This window comes from Phyllobates terribilis, unplaced genomic scaffold (genome assembly GCF_046119375.1).
Source record: "Phyllobates terribilis strain yellow unplaced genomic scaffold, ASM4611937v1 Scaffold_4__5_contigs__length_816908805, whole genome shotgun sequence".
Taxonomy (NCBI): Eukaryota; Metazoa; Chordata; class Amphibia; order Anura; family Dendrobatidae; genus Phyllobates; species Phyllobates terribilis.
In genome coordinates this window covers 362,929,484-362,946,425 of record NW_027362764.1, presented here as the reverse complement: position 1 = coordinate 362,946,425, position 16,942 = coordinate 362,929,484, and the positions used below count along the sequence as shown (strand labels likewise).

Below are 16,942 nucleotides of genomic sequence, written 5' to 3'. Positions count from 1 at the left end.
GCCTGCTTGCCAGCCCGGAGGCTCCGTTGTCACGTGCTGTGACCACCAGCTATCTCAGAGACTCTTGCCCGCTCACCTGGGAGCGCATCTCCGTTACCTGCCTGCTTGCCAGCCCGGAGGTCCCGTTGTCACGTGCGGTGACCACCAGCTATTCCAGAGACTCTTGCCCGCTCACCTGGGAGCGCTTCTCCGTTACCTACCTGCCTGCCAGCCCGGAGGTTCCGCCGTCACGTGCCGTGACCACCTGCTATTCCAGAGACTCTCGCTTGCTCACCTGGGAGCACACATCTACCATCTGCCTGCTAGCCTACCCGGAGGCTCTGCCATCACAGGTCGTACCTACCCTTTACCCAGAGACTGTCCTGATCACTTGTCGTAACTCCCTGTCCGTTCACCCAGAGACTGCCACCCGCTCCCTTACAAGGGCCGCCCCCTTGTATAGTAGCTCAGAGGTTCCGCCTCCCGGACCCGTTACACTCTGTAGGAGCTCTGCTCCAGAGGCAGGCCTAGTGAGAGGCCCAGGACTGAGAGAGGAGAATGAGAGAGAGAAGAGGAGAGGGAGCAGGAGAAAGGCTCCAGGAACAGAAGGGATCCCAGGGGTACGGGAAGTGCTGGAGGCCACCCTTACGCCCGAATCTTCCAGGCGGTGCAGGGATTGAGCCACAGAGGGGACCGGCCCCTTAACTAGTGGAGAACTACAAGGCTCAGCTAGGAATCGGAGGCTGCTGTACTTGCAAGGTGCAGTGGCCACATCCGCAATTATATCGCCGAGAAGGTGGCCACAGAGGGTCCAGGGGACTGCAGGTCGCCCGACAAGACCCGAGGCTACCGGATTGGGACACTGGTTGAGAGGCGCAGGGCAGGAGGGCGAGAGCCAGCGCAGGAAGACGACTGAGGAAGGCACATAGAGCGGGGTCCTGTCAGGCATTCTTTAATTACCTGAGGGATTACTGAACCCCTGCCTGGTGAACGCAGCACGACGTGGGAGGTTGTGGTCCGGACCCTGTAACCTGAAGAACATATCAACTGTGAGTAAAACTCGGAAGACTGCACCCCACTGTCTCTGCGATTATTGCTGCGCCATTGTGGCGCCCCTGAGGGTTCAGTCGCCACAGAGATGCTGCACCTCACCCCGAGGTGTGGTGTCTCCCTTCTCTCAGGTAAGATGGGAGTGCTGCACAGAACCCCAACCACCTACATCCAACACTACACCGCTCCAGGACAGCAGGAGGGTCAAGACGCAATGTAGTTTTCTGCTGAGCCCTGGCCCTGGCTGGAGTAGGGGGGGACCCAAAGGTAGGGGGAACCAGTAGTGGGTGTGGGTGGAGGAAGTAGGAAGAGGAAACACATATACAGTAAGTATATAATAGGAAGCCATATTAGGTCTGGGAGTTGGAGAAGTAGCAGTTCTTAAGTGGGAGCTGTTCAGAGGAACAGTCTGGGAGCATAGGCTCAGTCAGGACTCTGCTCCATGGGTAAGGGCACAGGATAGAGGCCCTAGAGGGGAGCAGGGAGTAGGCTCCAGTTCTACAAGAAGTGATCCCAGGGGGTACGGCGCATGCAGGACGGCACCCGTACGCCCCGCTCCTGCCCGGTGTCAGGAGGGATCGAGCTTGCCGCATTCAAAACCCCAGGGGGTCAGGCTGGTCCCGGATCCGACGTACAGGAAGGACTGCAGCATACCCGAGCGGGACTGAGAGTGGGCAGCGTAGGGCAACGGTGAGAAGGACCGAGTGAGAAGAAGGTCAAATTAGGTACATATGAAAGTGGGGTTCCGCCAGGCATTCCTAAATTGCTGAGAAAGGATTGAACCCCTGGCCGGTAAACGCAGCGCGACGAGGGCGGCCTTCACTTGAAAACAACGTCTGTGAATTGCCCTCAAACTGTGAGTAAAACCTTGGACGACTGCATCGAACAGTCTCAGTCTGTTTCTTTACCGGCGACATTATTCCTCACCGCACCACAACTCCCAGCACAACATGCATCGTTACTACACTGCCCTGAGGCCCCGCTCCACCTGTGGGGAGCCGTACCATCTTAGCTGCCCTGTCCCATTATACTGTATTGAAGACTATATGGGGCCAATTATAATGTATGTAAAGCTATGTGGGGCCATTAAACTGTATGGAGGACTACGTGGGGGCATTATACTGTATGGAGGACTATGTGGGGCCCATTATTATGTATGTAGGACTATGTGGGGCCCATTATTCTGTATGGAGGACTATGTGGGGCTATTATACTGTATGGAGGACTACGTGGGGGCATTATACTGTATGGAGGACTATGTGGGGCCCATTATTATGTATGTAGGACTATGTGGGGCCCATTATTCTGTATGGAGGACTATGTGGGGCTATTATACTGTATGGAGGACTACGTGGGGCCATTATACTGTATGGAGGACTATGTGGGGCCCATTATTCTGTATGGAGGACTATGTGGGGCCTATTATTCTGTATGGAGGACTATGTGGGGCCCATTATTCTGTATGGAGGACTATGTGGGGCCCATTATTCTGTATGGAGGACTATGTGGGGCCTATTATTCTGTATGGAGGACTATGTGGGGCCCATTATTCTGTATGGAGGACTATGTGGGGCCCATTATTCTGTATGGAGGACTATGTGGGGCCCATTATTCTGTATGGAGGACTATGTGGGGCCCATTATTATGTATGGAGGGCTATGTGGGGCCCATTATTATGTATGGAGGACTATGTGGGGCCCATTATTATGTATGGAGGGCTATGTGGGGCCCATTATTCTGTATGGAGGACTATGTGGGGCCCATTATTCTGTATGGAGGACTATGTGGGGCCCATTATTCTGTATGGAGGACTATGTGGGGCCCATTATTATGTATGGAGGACTATGTGGGGCCCATTATTCTGTATGGAGGACTATGTGGGGCCCATTATTATGTATGGAGGGCTATGTGGGGCCCATTATTATGTATGCAGGGCTATGTGGGGCCCATTATACTGTATACTGGTTGTCCAAGTGTTTTCATTTTGGCCCTGTGTGTTTGAGCTTGACATCCCTGACCTACACGGTGTCCATACATCCTAGTGGATGGTGTATGTACTGGCTAGAGTATATAGGCTGCTGAAGAAACTACAAGATGCTCATACTATTACTAGCTGTATTAACAGGGGTCAAAGAGCTCTCTGACATTTATATTTGCGCGCATGTCATTATGTCCTTGTGTTCTGGTTCTAATAAAGTTTTGTGAAAAGGGGCGGTGCTTCCAAACTAGACTCCTCCCTGACGGTAGGCAGCACCATGGCGGCACTGAGTGCGGCAGCTTCGCGGTTCCTGGGAAGGAGCTTGGTGTTAGAGACCCGCAGCAAGGTGAGCACTGCGGCAGTGCACTGTAGAACATGGCGGAGCGCAGGGCAGGCCTGGCTGGAGTGCATTGTCCGCGGCTTGTTGCGTGGCGCTGGTAGCTGGAGTGTGGGGGGCGGGAGTAGGGGAAGATCCTCTCGGGCCTGCTATTGGCCGGATGGGACACTGTCACACTTTCTCATGCTAGTGGTTGGCTGAAGACGTAGTCACGAGTCAGCGCGGTGTTGTCACCTTTGTGCTGCCTGAAAGGGCAAAGGGTGACAGCTATGTCCTCTGTGCCGTCCTCTGTGCGCCCTCCTCTGCTCTCCTCAGTAAAGCACGGCTACGCTGCTACTCACCGATGTCTGTTGTACATGGAAGTGAAAGCTTAGATTTGCTTCTCTGTACATCAGAATGTGAAGGGTTACTATTCCGTCCAGTATATTTCTTCTATCAGGGGCCAGATTAGCCTGAGATTGTTCTTCCACAAGCCCAGGCTTCATTGCAGCACATCATCCATACACTGCTGTGGATCAGATTGTAGTGCAGTATTTAATGTGGTTGTCAGATACAGAAAATATATACCATTTTAAGGCATGGATGTGCCTAAAATAAAGGGTGGAATACCCCCCTTCCAGGGTCCCCAGTGCATCCACCATAGGCCGCACTGGAAGTGATGGACACGCCATTCTCTGATCACATGCTTTTCTAGTCGCCTGACCCTGCAGTGGTTCTCTGACTCCTGAACAGAGCAGGCATGGCTTCTGGAGCTGTCACAGACCCTTAGAGCTGTCTGCATTGGATTAGCTGGGGCGCTGGAAGGGGAGTATGCCACAGTTTTTTTTATTTTAGGCTTATCCATGCCTTATATTTCCTTTTTTCCTTTGTTGTAATAACTCTCCCCGAAAGATAGCTCTTTCATGGAAAAAAAATATATATATCTCAGAATATAGTGCCCTGTGTATGGTAGACCTGTCATCAGAACATATTCTTGAGTGTAGCAGGGCTTTGGAGTAGGTATAAAATGGACCGACTCCTAAAATATATAATACATTGGGTATAGTAGTACAATGCAGGATGTGCTGTAAATGTTTTCATCAGAATTTGGGAAAGTTATGAAATGTCCTATAAATGTCAGTTCTGTTCCTGATCTAAGGGTCTAGACTTTTAGTTGAGATGAATCTGTGCTGCACTTTATGTACACGCTCAGTAGTGACCAGTGCTGTGGAGCCGGGAGTCAGGGAAATTGAGGAGGTTTGGCTTACTGACTTCACAGCCCTAGTTTAGAGGGAGACTTTCAGTCCAAACTGACAGTTTAAACTAAGACCATAGCCTTGTAAGGGATATAGCCTTAAATAGATAACTCTTGTTCTGCAGAAACTGAAGTTTAGTCAAATATGCTAATAACAGAGCCCTGTGCGCCCATGTTGTGGCCAAGATGCTCATGGAACCGTTAATCACCAGTGAGGGGACAGAGACATATCAAACCAGTGGATGTAATGGTTCAATGAGCCCCTTGGTCAAACATTTTTGTAGCCCTGATCACAGCTTCATGGACATGAAATTGCTGGTCTAGAAAGGCAACTTCACATCCAGAGAGACAGAAGAGTGTGGGAATAAAAACTTATGACAACCATAGACACACTCTGGGCAGGAATGGACGTGCCACTTGGATTTATGTCTTTTTGCATCAGTTAAAGGGGTTGTCCGTTCCAAATTGATAAGTCTGCAGTCAATCTGTGACTTATGAATCCCCCCACAGCACACATTGTGCTCTGTGGTGATTCGCCGGTTTCTGAGCCTTGACCAAGAGGGTATGTATGTGTTATACATACTGCCAGCCAGAATCCATCTAGTGGGCGTGGCCTCGCTCCATATGGAGTGAGGCTGCACCCTGTCTAGTGACTCTGCCATCCAATGGCCGCGGCCTCGCTCCATACAAGTTTATGGAGCGAGGCCGTGCCCACTAGTCATTTTCTGGTCCAGGAGCATGTATAACACATACATACCCTCTGGTCCCAGCTCAGAAACCAGTAAATCCCCACAGTGCACATGCTAGGGGGGGATTCATTAGTCTGCAGTCACACAGAGTGACTGCAGACTTATCATTTTGGAGCAAACAACCCCTTTAAAGGAAACACTGTCAGCAGTATTTAGCCCTATATACTAAAGGCATGTCTATAATGGCGCTGTGATTCTGATTAATCTGATACTGATGTGAAGGGATCCGTTCAGTGGCTGCTGAATACTGACCATATGAAGTTTTCAGAAAATGATGTATTGTGTGCTTTGGGGCAGGATGTGGGGGCAGGGTCCTCTTCTCATTCTCCACCCCCACCAGCCTCCTCTGTTTCTTCTGCAGGCCACTCATTATTCAGTGACCTGCCTCCTTTTTAAAATTCAGCGCCACCGCCATCACTGTGTGGGTGGCATGTGCGCAGTGGGAGCCGGCGTCCTATGTGCAGTACTTCATTAAAATGGCTCAGGAGGCGGCACAGGCACAGATTGAGATCTGGGCTCAGTTCAGAGCTGAAATACTGATCTGTGCATGCACCGCCTAGGATGCCGGCTCCCTCTGTGCACACGCCACCCACACAATGGTGGCCATGGCAGCGCAGAATTTTAAAAAGGCAGGTCACAGCATAATCTGTGACCTGCACAGGAAACAGAAGAGACTGGTGAGGGACAGAGAAGAAGACTGTTATGGGTGTGTCAGAAGTGACAGTGCCCTGTAATTGGTTGCAGGAGATCTCTACGTTTGGCATTACAGACATATTCTTAGAGGCTGTCTCTAGGACCCAGCGGCTACCTTCCTCTGGCTAATTAACAGCCTGCCTGGGTGTATAAATACCTGCTGTGTTTCAGGGGAAGGTGTCGGCTGTGTTCATTACTACCTGTGAAAGCTTTAGCAAGATCAGTACTACTTCCTCTCTGGAGCTTGAGTACGTGTGGATATTTTTTTGGAGTTTGTCTAAAGCTAAGCAATTTCCCCCTGATTGTCCTTCCTTGTTGTCTATAATGTTTAGTGGAGATCGACTAGTGCTCATCTTCTCCCTTCCCTAGCCTTAGCCATACACCAGGGAAAGACATGGCGAGGTATGCGTGCGGCGATTAGTGAAGAGCCAATACAGGGACGTTAGGAGAGACAGGGTGACGCTAGGTCAACCTAGGAGGGCTCCTAGTGTCTGGGCTCCCTTTCCCTCTTCCCTTTCTGTTGCACTAAGTCTTTCCCACATCTTACCTGAGAAAGACTCTGTCCCCCATGTCACGCTCTGAAGCACATAAGATGTCATTTTTTGAAAACTTCATGAGTATTAAACAACCATTGAGCGGATCCCTTCACATCAGGTATCATATTAATCAGCATCATAGCGCCATTATAGCCATTCCTTTAGTTTATAGGGCTAAATCCTTAGACAGGTTCACTTTAAGTAATGTGCTCCTCAGACTTCGTGAGGGCATCACAACCCTGGGCCAGACCTCAATCCCAGGACAATAAAACGTTCAGGTTCCTTTTCTATGAACTGTTCCAATATTTACTTCCACAACAGTTTCTCCCCTTCCCATACTGATAGTTCTGCTTCATGTCACCTGTCTTATAACTGCATTGTCCCTGTGTCATGTTGTGTATAAATGTGACTCTTCAGATATTGTGTTATACTGACGCCTGATGAAGAGACCTGAGGAGTCACAAAAGCTTGCAATTTCTTAGCCATTAAAAGGTATCAACCACTGAGGACTCTCAAATTTTAATATTTGTCTATCTACTGGCTAACATGGTACAAAGATATATTTTTCCTGTAACAGAAGATAGTGTCGCATAGAAAGCGGATCTGTCATCAGAATGTAGTGTCGCATAGAAAGCGGATCTGTCATCAGAATGTAGTGTCGCATAGAAAGCGGATCTGTCATCAGAATGTAGTGTCGCATAGAAAGCGGATCTGTCATCAGAATGTAGTGCCGCATAGAAAGCGGATCTGTCATCAGAATGTAGTGCCGCATAGAAAGCGGATCTGTCATCAGAATGTAGTGCCGCATAGAAAGCGGATCTGTCATCAGAATGTAGTGCCGCATAGAAAGCGGATCTGTCATCAGAATGTAGTGCCGCATAGAAAGCGGATCTGTCATCAGAATGTAGTGCCGCATAGAAAGCGGATCTGTCATCAGAATGTAGTGCCGCATAGAAAGCGGATCTGTCATCAGAATGTAGTGCCGCATAGAAAGCGGATCTGTCATCAGAATGTAGTGCCGCATAGAAAGCGGATCTGTCATCAGAATGTAGTGCCGCATAGAAAGCGGATCTGTCATCAGAATGTAGTGCCGCATAGAAAGCGGATCTGTCATCAGAATGTAGTGCCGCATAGAAAGCGGATCTGTCATCAGAATGTAGTGCCGCATAGAAAGCGGATCTGTCATCAGAATGTAGTGCCGCATAGAAAGCGGATCTGTCATCAGAATGTAGTGCCGCATAGAAAGCGGATCTGTCATCAGAATGTAGTGCCGCATAGAAAGCGGATCTGTCATCAGAATGTAGTGCCGCATAGAAAGCGGATCTGTCATCAGAATGTAGTGCCGCATAGAAAGCGGATCTGCCATCAGAATGTAGTGCCGCATAGAAAGCGGATCTGCCATCAGAATGTAGTGCCGCATAGAAAGCGGATCTGTCATCAGAATGTAGTGCCGCATAGAAAGCGGATCTGTCATCAGAATGTAGTGCCGCATAGGAAGCGGATCTGTCATCAGAATGTAGTGCCGCATAGGAAGCGGATCTGTCATCAGAATGTAGTGCCGCATAGGAAGCGGATCTGTCATCAGAATGTAGTGCCGCATAGGAAGCGGATCTGTCATCAGAATGTAGTGCCGCATAGAAAGCGGATCTGTCATCAGAATGTAGTGCCGCATAGAAAGCGGATCTGTCATCAGAATGTAGTGCCGCATAGAAAGCGGATCTGTCATCAGAATGTAGTGCCGCATAGAAAGCGGATCTGTCATCAGAATGTAGTGCCGCATAGAAAGCGGATCTGTCATCAGAATGTAGTGCCGCATAGAAAGCGGATCTGTCATCAGAATGTAGTGCCGCATAGAAAGCGGATCTGCCATCAGAATGTAGTGCCGCATAGAAAGCGGATCTGCCATCAGAATGTAGTGCCGCATAGAAAGCGGATCTGCCATCAGAATGTAGTGCCGCATAGGAAGCGGATCTGTCATCAGAATGTAGTGCCGCATAGGAAGCGGATCTGTCATCAGAATGTAGTGCCGCATAGGAAGCGGATCTGTCATCAGAATGTAGTGCCGCATAGGAAGCGGATCTGTCATCAGAATGTAGTGCCGCATAGGAAGCGGATCTGTCATCAGAATGTAGTGCCGCATAGGAAGCGGATCTGTCATCAGAATGTAGTGCCGCATAGGAAGCGGATCTGTCATCAGAATGTAGTGCCGCATAGGAAGCGGACCTGTCATCAGAATGTAGTGCCGCATAGGAAGCGGACCTGTCATCAGAATATAGTGCCGCATAGGAAGCGGACCCATATTCTGAATGTAGCGCCGCGTAGAAAGCGGACCCGTCTTCTGAATGTAGCGCCGCGCAGAAAGCGGACCCGCCTTCTGAAGGTAGCGCCGCGCAGAAAGCGGACCCGCCTTCTGAAGGTAGCGCCGCGCAGAAAGCGGACCCGCCTTCTGAAGGTAGCGCCGCGCAGAAAGCGGACCCGCCTTCTGAAGGTAGCGCCGCGCAGAAAGCGGACCCGCCTTCTGAAGGTAGCGCCGCGCAGAAAGCGGACCCGCCTTCTGAAGGTAGCGCCGCGCAGAAAGCGGACCCGCCTTCTGAAGGTAGCGCCGCGCAGAAAGCGGACCCGCCTTCTGAAGGTAGCGCCGGGCAGAAAGCGGACCCGCCTTCTGAAGGTAGCGCCGCGCAGAAAGCGGACCCGCCTTCTGAAGGTAGCGCCGCCAGCATGAGGACATACTCTTACTTACAAACGAAGCCCGCAGAGAGACCCCAGCATCTCTTGTAATGTATAAGGCGTAGGACCAACCCCTCCCGTCACTTGTACGCCCCCTGCTAACATCACAGCCGCACCAAAGAGAAGCAGTTCCATTAGGGGTAACTTAATTAAATGTTTTATACAGCAGGATAAATATCAAGTTTATAATCTTCTATGCCCCCAAATGATGGTATAAATATCCAAATGGCCCCTGGCAGAAAATAGGTTCCCCACCCCTGCTTCAGAACCATAGAAGTTCTCAGTTACTACATGCTGTGCCATATTGAATCATTAGCGGAAAAGTATATAAATCGGAGCAGATTAGTCACAACCCCAGGAGAGGGAGGGGGGAGAATATTAAGGCAGAATCGTTTCAGACCATGGGGTCTTTAGTCATTGCAATCTCAGATGCAACCTTAGTCTCTGCAATGACTAAAGACCTTATGTCTGAAACGCGTCTGCCTCAATATCCCCCCCCCCCCCCTTTTCTCTTGGGGTTGTGACTAATATACTGTGATATATATACTTTTAATGTTTTTGGAATAAAGAAGAGATTTTATGGATTTCTGAGGCTGATTGCTTTCCCTGCTCCTCTGCCTGTGTTCCGTGCCTTGGACTTCAGAATGGGTGAGCTGACCAGACATTTTATGAATTGAAAGAAAAAAGACACAGGGCAAAGAACAAGAGCCGTGCACTCACATTATTTAGGAAAATACAAGATAGCTGTAACATACCTGGCGGCGACCTTGCATAGTGGCCCATCTCCCACTGTGCAAGAGCGCGCACTTGATCTCCAGTCCAGAATGTCTCTCTGGCTTTCCTCCATGCTGTCTGTTTGTGTCTGTTTCTGCTGCTTAAGGGCGGCGCCCGATCACTTCCTGCTTTTTGTACCTGCTGTGGGTCACACCCCTTGTGCGTCCTCAGCCTATTGCTGTCTGTCACCTGGTATATAACCCAGCTGCCCCAATTAATCCCTGCCTGAGCATTGTGTTTCATTCAGTGTGTGCTTGCACTCTGAAGGTGCCAGGTCCCGTTCTGTGTTCTCTTGTCTGCCTATCCTGGAGGCTGTATTTCCAGGCCAGTCTGAACACGCTCCTAGCCTGTTCCTCCCGCCTTCTAGGGGCTGATTACCTAGACCCGCTCCTGTATCTTGTCTGTCCTGTCTGAACACGCTCCTAGCCTGTTCCTCCTGCCTTCTAGGGGCCGATTACCTAGACCCGCTCCTGTATCTTGTCTGTACACGCTCCTTGCCTGTTCGTCCCGCCTCTCTGGGGGCCGTATTCCCAGACCCGCTCCTGTATCCCGCTGCAGTGTCGGTCTCCTCCATACACTCAGTTCCAGTCTGAACTCTCTCCTATCCTTTACCTATTTTGCCTCTATGTCCGTTCCCTTCCGTTTTCTGCAGAGTCTGGACTCGTACCTAACTCCTGCTTGTTGTTTCTGTACTCTCGTTTGTGAGTTTGTGGTCCACTCGCTACTTCACTGCAAGTACCCTGTGGGTGTCTGGCTCTGCCTTTCCCTTCCTGTCTGTTCCGTGTGAACAGAGCCCTGTCCCCCCTACTCAGCCTTGCCTGCTCTGACTCCTTTGCTCACCGCTCCAGCGGTTCTAGCCTGCTCCGACTCCTTTGCTCACAGCTCTGGCCTGCTCTGATTCCTTTTGCTCACTGCTCTGGCAGTCTTGCTTCATTCTTGCTCACCGCTCCTTGCGGCCTTGTCCTGCTCCACTCTTGCTCACTGCTCCAGGCGGCCTCGTCCTGCTTTACTCTTGCTCACTGCTCCGGCAGTCTCGCTCAGCTCTGACCCTTTGCTCTCCGCTCCTGGAGGCCTTGTCCTGCTTTACTCTTGCTCACCGCTCCAGGCGGCCTCGACCTGCTTTACTCTTGCTCACTGCTCCAGCAGTCTCGCTCAGCTCTGACCCTTTGCTCACCGCTCCTGGCGGCCTTGTCCTGCTCTACTCTTGCTCACCGCTCCAGGCGGCCTTGTCCTGCCCTGTTCTCGCTCACCTCTCTGGGCGGCCTCACTCTGCTGTGTTTGTCCGCCACATCTGTGGTTCTGTTCCTGAGTCCCAGTGTGTACTGGGTCCTATCCCGCCAGTGTTTCTACATGCTAGTGCCTCCCTGGCTGCACTCTAGCCGTGCTTGCCTGCCTACCAGTCGTGCCTGCCTACCAGTCGTGCCTGCCTACCAGTCATGCCTGCCTACCAGTCGTGCCTGCCTATTCCCACCAGTCTGTGTGCCAGCCTACCAGTCTGTTCCTGTATTCCCCTGTGTGGGTCAACAGCCGTGTCCGGGGTCTGTCCTGGAGTAGCACCTGGTCCCTCCGCTCGGTTCCTCCTTGGTGCACTGGCGTCGTATGCCGTCGTGCGACCCTGGTCGGATCGGGTGAATACCTAGTTACGCCCCTCCAGGCATTCACTCTCCGGCACTGTCCAGTGGAATCACTACAATCACTCACACACGCCGCTCAGCCCGGGCGTGTGCATTACAATAGCTTTATTAAACAATTAGCAGACAAGACATGTGCAAAAAACATTAAAAACATTTAAAACAACCAAAGTACATACTATTTCATTATACAAGGGGTTCAGGTATAATAACCCACAGACCCTCTTAATCTTGCTGAACAGAAGACATATATCTCATATTGCCATAGGTCATAGAAAAGTTAGGCAAAAAAACCTATCCCCCCCCCCCCCCATGAGAGTAAATTTCAAGTGAGTCCTTTGTTTGAAAGAGATTGTTTGAATCTATCAGACAATACTTCCAAAACCCCCCCCAAAAGAAATTCCATTGGATGAATGATAAAGATATATCTGGGAGGTTGAATGATTATCTCATACCCATTGAAATCCCATAAATCATATAAGTTGGGGAGTAAAAGTTTTACCTGCAAGCTGGAGCACCCAACGTGTATCGCTCACAAGCAGCTTTGTCAGGGGTAAGTTAGCATATGAATTGTCTGCCTTTTCTATGTAACTCAATTAATACATGTGACCAACAACCACAGCAACAGCTGTTTGATCATAATCAAAGAGACCCTTAGCCCGAGATGTGGCGTGCGTTTCACCAAGTGGAGCGCACTAGTCGGGCATACGTGGTGCATAACGCTTTGCTGACATTTCATCCGATATCATACGCGCTCCAACCGATGATTACGGCTGGGCGCAGGCCAGATGTGGCATCAAGAATCAGGGAAATAGATTCATCATGTGTTTAACCATGTGAGACGCATAGACCGGAAGTGAAAAAGACATTCCCGGTTGTCGTCATACACTGTATGGCGTGCGCGCCAACCAACTATTACAGTTGGGCGCAAGCCGGGTCCGACGTTTGAGCGATCACCCTATGACAACCAAGGAGACGGGGACAGGCAAAGAAGAACAGGCATGCGTTCCACCAGCTGCTCTGGTGGAGCGCAGGTCAAAAATGGCACGTCCGCTATAAGGAGACCGGTAAATTAGAATAAGTAAAAAGGGAATAAGACAATAAGAAGGAAAAGAAAGACCAAATATACAGAATAATAGATAAACATCAAATAACACAAAAACTCTACATGTGATGACAACACAGGACTGATTACATAAGACAAAACTCAATACATAAAATAAACATAATACACATATTGGGGATGGTGATCCGTGAACACACAAGGAAATAACCACATGACATAAATGACAATACACATACTTACCTTCTCCTTAAAGCAGTATCACCCAATCCGATATTAAGCTAAAAAAATGTAAAAAGTAAGGAGGCATACAGTAGCAGACCAAGGATCAGACCGACACAAAATAGGCAAAGAAGGGTATATAGTAACGGGCCAGAGCAAGGACATCATACTATTAGTGACCGACCAAAACCAACCAGGCACCATAGGGCTGTCCAGATCCTAGTCTAAGTAACCTGTAAAGGAGAAATCCTCATTGATTCCCCTAGGGGCAACCGAGTCCAGTAAAAATATCCATCTGGATTCTGATCTTAACAGGTCACTAGAGTAATCCGTTTTGCGTAAGTGGTTTCATTTTTTGAAGGCCTATCACCTGTAAACATCTCGGGCTACCAGAATGGAAATGGAGAAAGTGAGCTGCCACGGTTGAGATAGACCGTCCCTTTTTCAAGTCCTGTTCCGCAAGATTAATATTAGAGACGTGCTGCTGCACTCTCTTACGCATCTCCAGGGATGTTTGTCCCACATATATCTTGGGGCAGGTACATTTAAGAGCCTAGACAATATTGGACGTCCTACAGTTTATAAAGTCCCTGAGAGGATACCGTGCATCGTCGATGGGGTTAATGAAGGTTTTTCCCGGGAGGAGAAATGGGCATACAGATCAATCACCACACGGGTAAGAGCCCTTAAAACGGGTACCTCCAGAGGTACGACGTGGGACGTGTATAATACCTTCTTACAAGGTTATCTTTGAGGTCAGGTGCGCACCTAGCCGTCACTAAAGGTTTGACGGGTACAATTTCAGATAAACATTTATCCGTCTTAAGTATGTTCCAATATCGACCTAATACCTCATTAAAATGGCTCCATTGATTATTAAATCTCGTGATAAACCTAATTTGAGAGTCACCAGTTTTTATTTTAGATTGTAAAAGCAATTCCTGTGGCTTGGCCAAGATCTTTTGATGTGCTTTGGAGACAACCGAATTGGGATATCCCCGTTCCCGGAACCTGGAGCGTCAGATCCCTGGCCTCCAACCTACAATCATGGTTGTTAGAACAGTTCCTCTTAATTCTTGAGAATTGTCCAACCGGTATTCCATTTTTCAAATTTCGAGGATGGAAGCTATGGTAGTGCAAAAGGCTGTTTGTTGCAGTTTCCTTTCTGTACAGCTTCTTTGTAAGAGAGTTGCCCACCACACTAATCTCCAAGTCCAGGAAGTTTACTGTAATAGCACATATTTGTCAAACGGATATTGAGACTGTTATCATTTAATTTCTCAATGAAGGCTAGAGCCTCTAATTCAGTGCTCGTCCAAACCACAAGGATGTCATCTATAAACCGTAACCATTTATAGACATATTGGCAAAAATCCGGTTTGGGGTACACGTGTGCGTCCTCCCACCAACCCATCAATAGGTTGGCGAAGGAGGGTGCACAATGTGCACCCATGGCAGTCCCCGAGACCTGGTGGTAAAAGATGTGATCAAATGCGAAATAATTATGTGTTAACACAAAATTAAGGAGGTCTACAATGAATGAATCATGTAAGCGGTTACCTCCACTGTTGGAATCCAGAAAATGCAATACCGCTGCCAGTCCATCCTTGTGCCGAATGTTCTAATACAATGACTCTACGTCAATGGTTATCAAGAGTACTTGATCAGGTAAGTGAAGCGAGTCCAAGGTCTGGATCAAATGTGCTGAATCCCTGAGGTAGGAAGGCAAATTAGACACGAGTGGTTGTAAGTAAAAGTCTACATAGATACAAGCTTTTTCACAAATACTACCAATGCCCGACATGATCGGTCTTCCCGGGTGACATTCCATGTTTTTTGTACTTTGGGCAAGATGTAGAAGGTAGGTATTGTTGTTTTTTTAACTAGCATAAAGTCCTTCTCTTGTTTAGTAATTATCCCCAAACTAAATGCCCTCAATAAAAGACGTTCAAATTTGCCCAGGAAAACTGAGGTAGGGTCAGAGGGGAGTCTTATGATAGTAGTTAGAATTACTGAGTTGCCTCTGTACCTCAGAGATATACATGTCTCTGGGCCTCAACACAATATTCCCCACCCTTATCCGCCTCTTTAATCAGAAAATCCTAATTATTCTGTAAACCCGTCAAAGCACGTCTTTCCGGGGGTGACAGGTTTTGGTGAGTAAAGTTGTTCATGGATAAGTTCTTAATCTCCTCCTTCATCACCTCAAAGAACGTGGACACCGCTGGAACCATAGATAAGGATGATATGACCTTAGAAGGTAAGCGATGAGGGAACTTACACCTACCTGAGTTGTCTTGGCTCTCATGTAAGAGGTCTAGCAGGTCCGAAAAGACCTGTCTATCCGCTGGAGATTATAGCTCATGGACAACATTAGGTTTGCTGTAAATGACCCTGAAAATGATTTTTCTGCAAAAAAGATATAAATCCTTAAGTAGAGTGAATTTGTCAGCTGGAGCCATGGGAGAAAAGGTGAGCCCTTTCTGTAATACTGATCTTTCATGGATTGTGAGAACATGTATGGACAAATTGATAATCTGAAGTTGGGTGCCAGTACGAATCGATACCTGCCCCTCCTCCTGCTGGTCCTGGTTGTGGCTGGTTTGTTGTATTTGGGGCCTAGTTTTCTGCTTGTGTCTACTACGTCTCGTCCTCCGACGGTATCGCTCTTACCCGTGTGGTGATTGCTCCGTATGCCCATTTCTCCTCCCGGGAAAAACCTTCATTAACCCCATCGACTATGCACGGTATCCTCTCAGGGACTTTATAAACTGTAGGACGTCCAATATTGTCTATGATCTTAAATGTATCTGCCCTAAGATATATGTGGGACAAACATCCCTGCAGATGCGTAAGAGAGTGCAGCAGCACGTCTCTAATTTTAATCTTGCGGAACAGGACTTGAAAAAGGGACTGTCTATCTCAACCGTGGCAGCTCACTTTCTCCATTTCCGTTCTGGTAGCCCGAGATATTTACAGGTGATAGGCCTTCAAAAAATGAAACCAAACTTACGCAAAACGGATTACTCTAGTGACCTGTTAAGATCAGAATCCAGATGGATATTTTTACTGGACTCTGTTGCCCCTAGGGGAATCAATGAGGATTTCTCCTTTACAGGTTACTTAGACTAGGATCTGGACAGTCCTATGGTGCCTGGTTGGTTTTGGTCGGTCCGTAATAGGATGATGTCCTTGCTCTGGCCTGTTACTATATACCCTTCTTTGCCTATTTTGTGTCGGTCTGATCCTTGGTCTGCTATTATTACATACTTTTTCATCTCTGTATTGTTCCGGTCTGATCCCTGGTTTGCTACTGTATGCCTCCTTACTTTTTACATTTTTTTAGCTTAATATCGGATTGGGTGATAGTGCTTTAAGGAGAAGGTAAGTATGTGTATTGTCTTTCCAAATATCAGGTGCTGCAGAATACACTGCACAAAAAAAGGGAACACTCAAATAACACATGCTAGATCTGAATGAATGAAATATTCTCATTGAATACTTTGTTCTGTACAAAGTTGAATGTGCTGACAACAAAATCACACAAAAATAATCAATGGAAATCAAATTTATTAACCTATGGAGGCCTGGATTTGGAGTCACCCCCAAAATTGAAGTGGAAAAACACACTACAGGCTGATCCAACTTTGATGTAATGTCCTTAAAACAAGTCAAAATGAGGCTCAGTATTGTGTGTGGCCCCCACGTGCCTGTAAGACCTCCCTACAACGCCTGGGCATGCTCCTGATGAGGTTGCGGATTGTCTCCTGTGGGATATCCTCCCAGACCTGGACTAAAGCGAGACATGATGTCCCAGATGTGCTCAATCGGATTGAGGTCTGGGGAATGGGCGGGCCAGTCCATAGCTTCAATGCCTTCATCTTGCAGGAACTGCTGACACACTCCAGCCACATGAGGTCTGGCATTGTCCTGCATTAGGAAGAACCCAGGGCCAACCGCACCAGCATA

General features: G+C 48.5%; 1 protein-coding gene across 1 annotated transcript in view; it reads left to right on the top strand.

Moving 5' to 3' along the window:
* The first annotated feature begins 3,229 nt into the window (after positions 1-3,229).
* Positions 3,230-16,942, top strand: part of SDHA (succinate dehydrogenase complex flavoprotein subunit A) — a 121,819-nt gene continuing 108,106 nt past the window's right edge. The window contains exon 1 of the mRNA XM_073678451.1: positions 3,230-3,353. Coding sequence (XP_073534552.1) covers positions 3,285-3,353 — 69 coding nt within the window. The 5' untranslated portion in view covers positions 3,230-3,284. The remainder of the gene's footprint in view (positions 3,354-16,942) is intronic.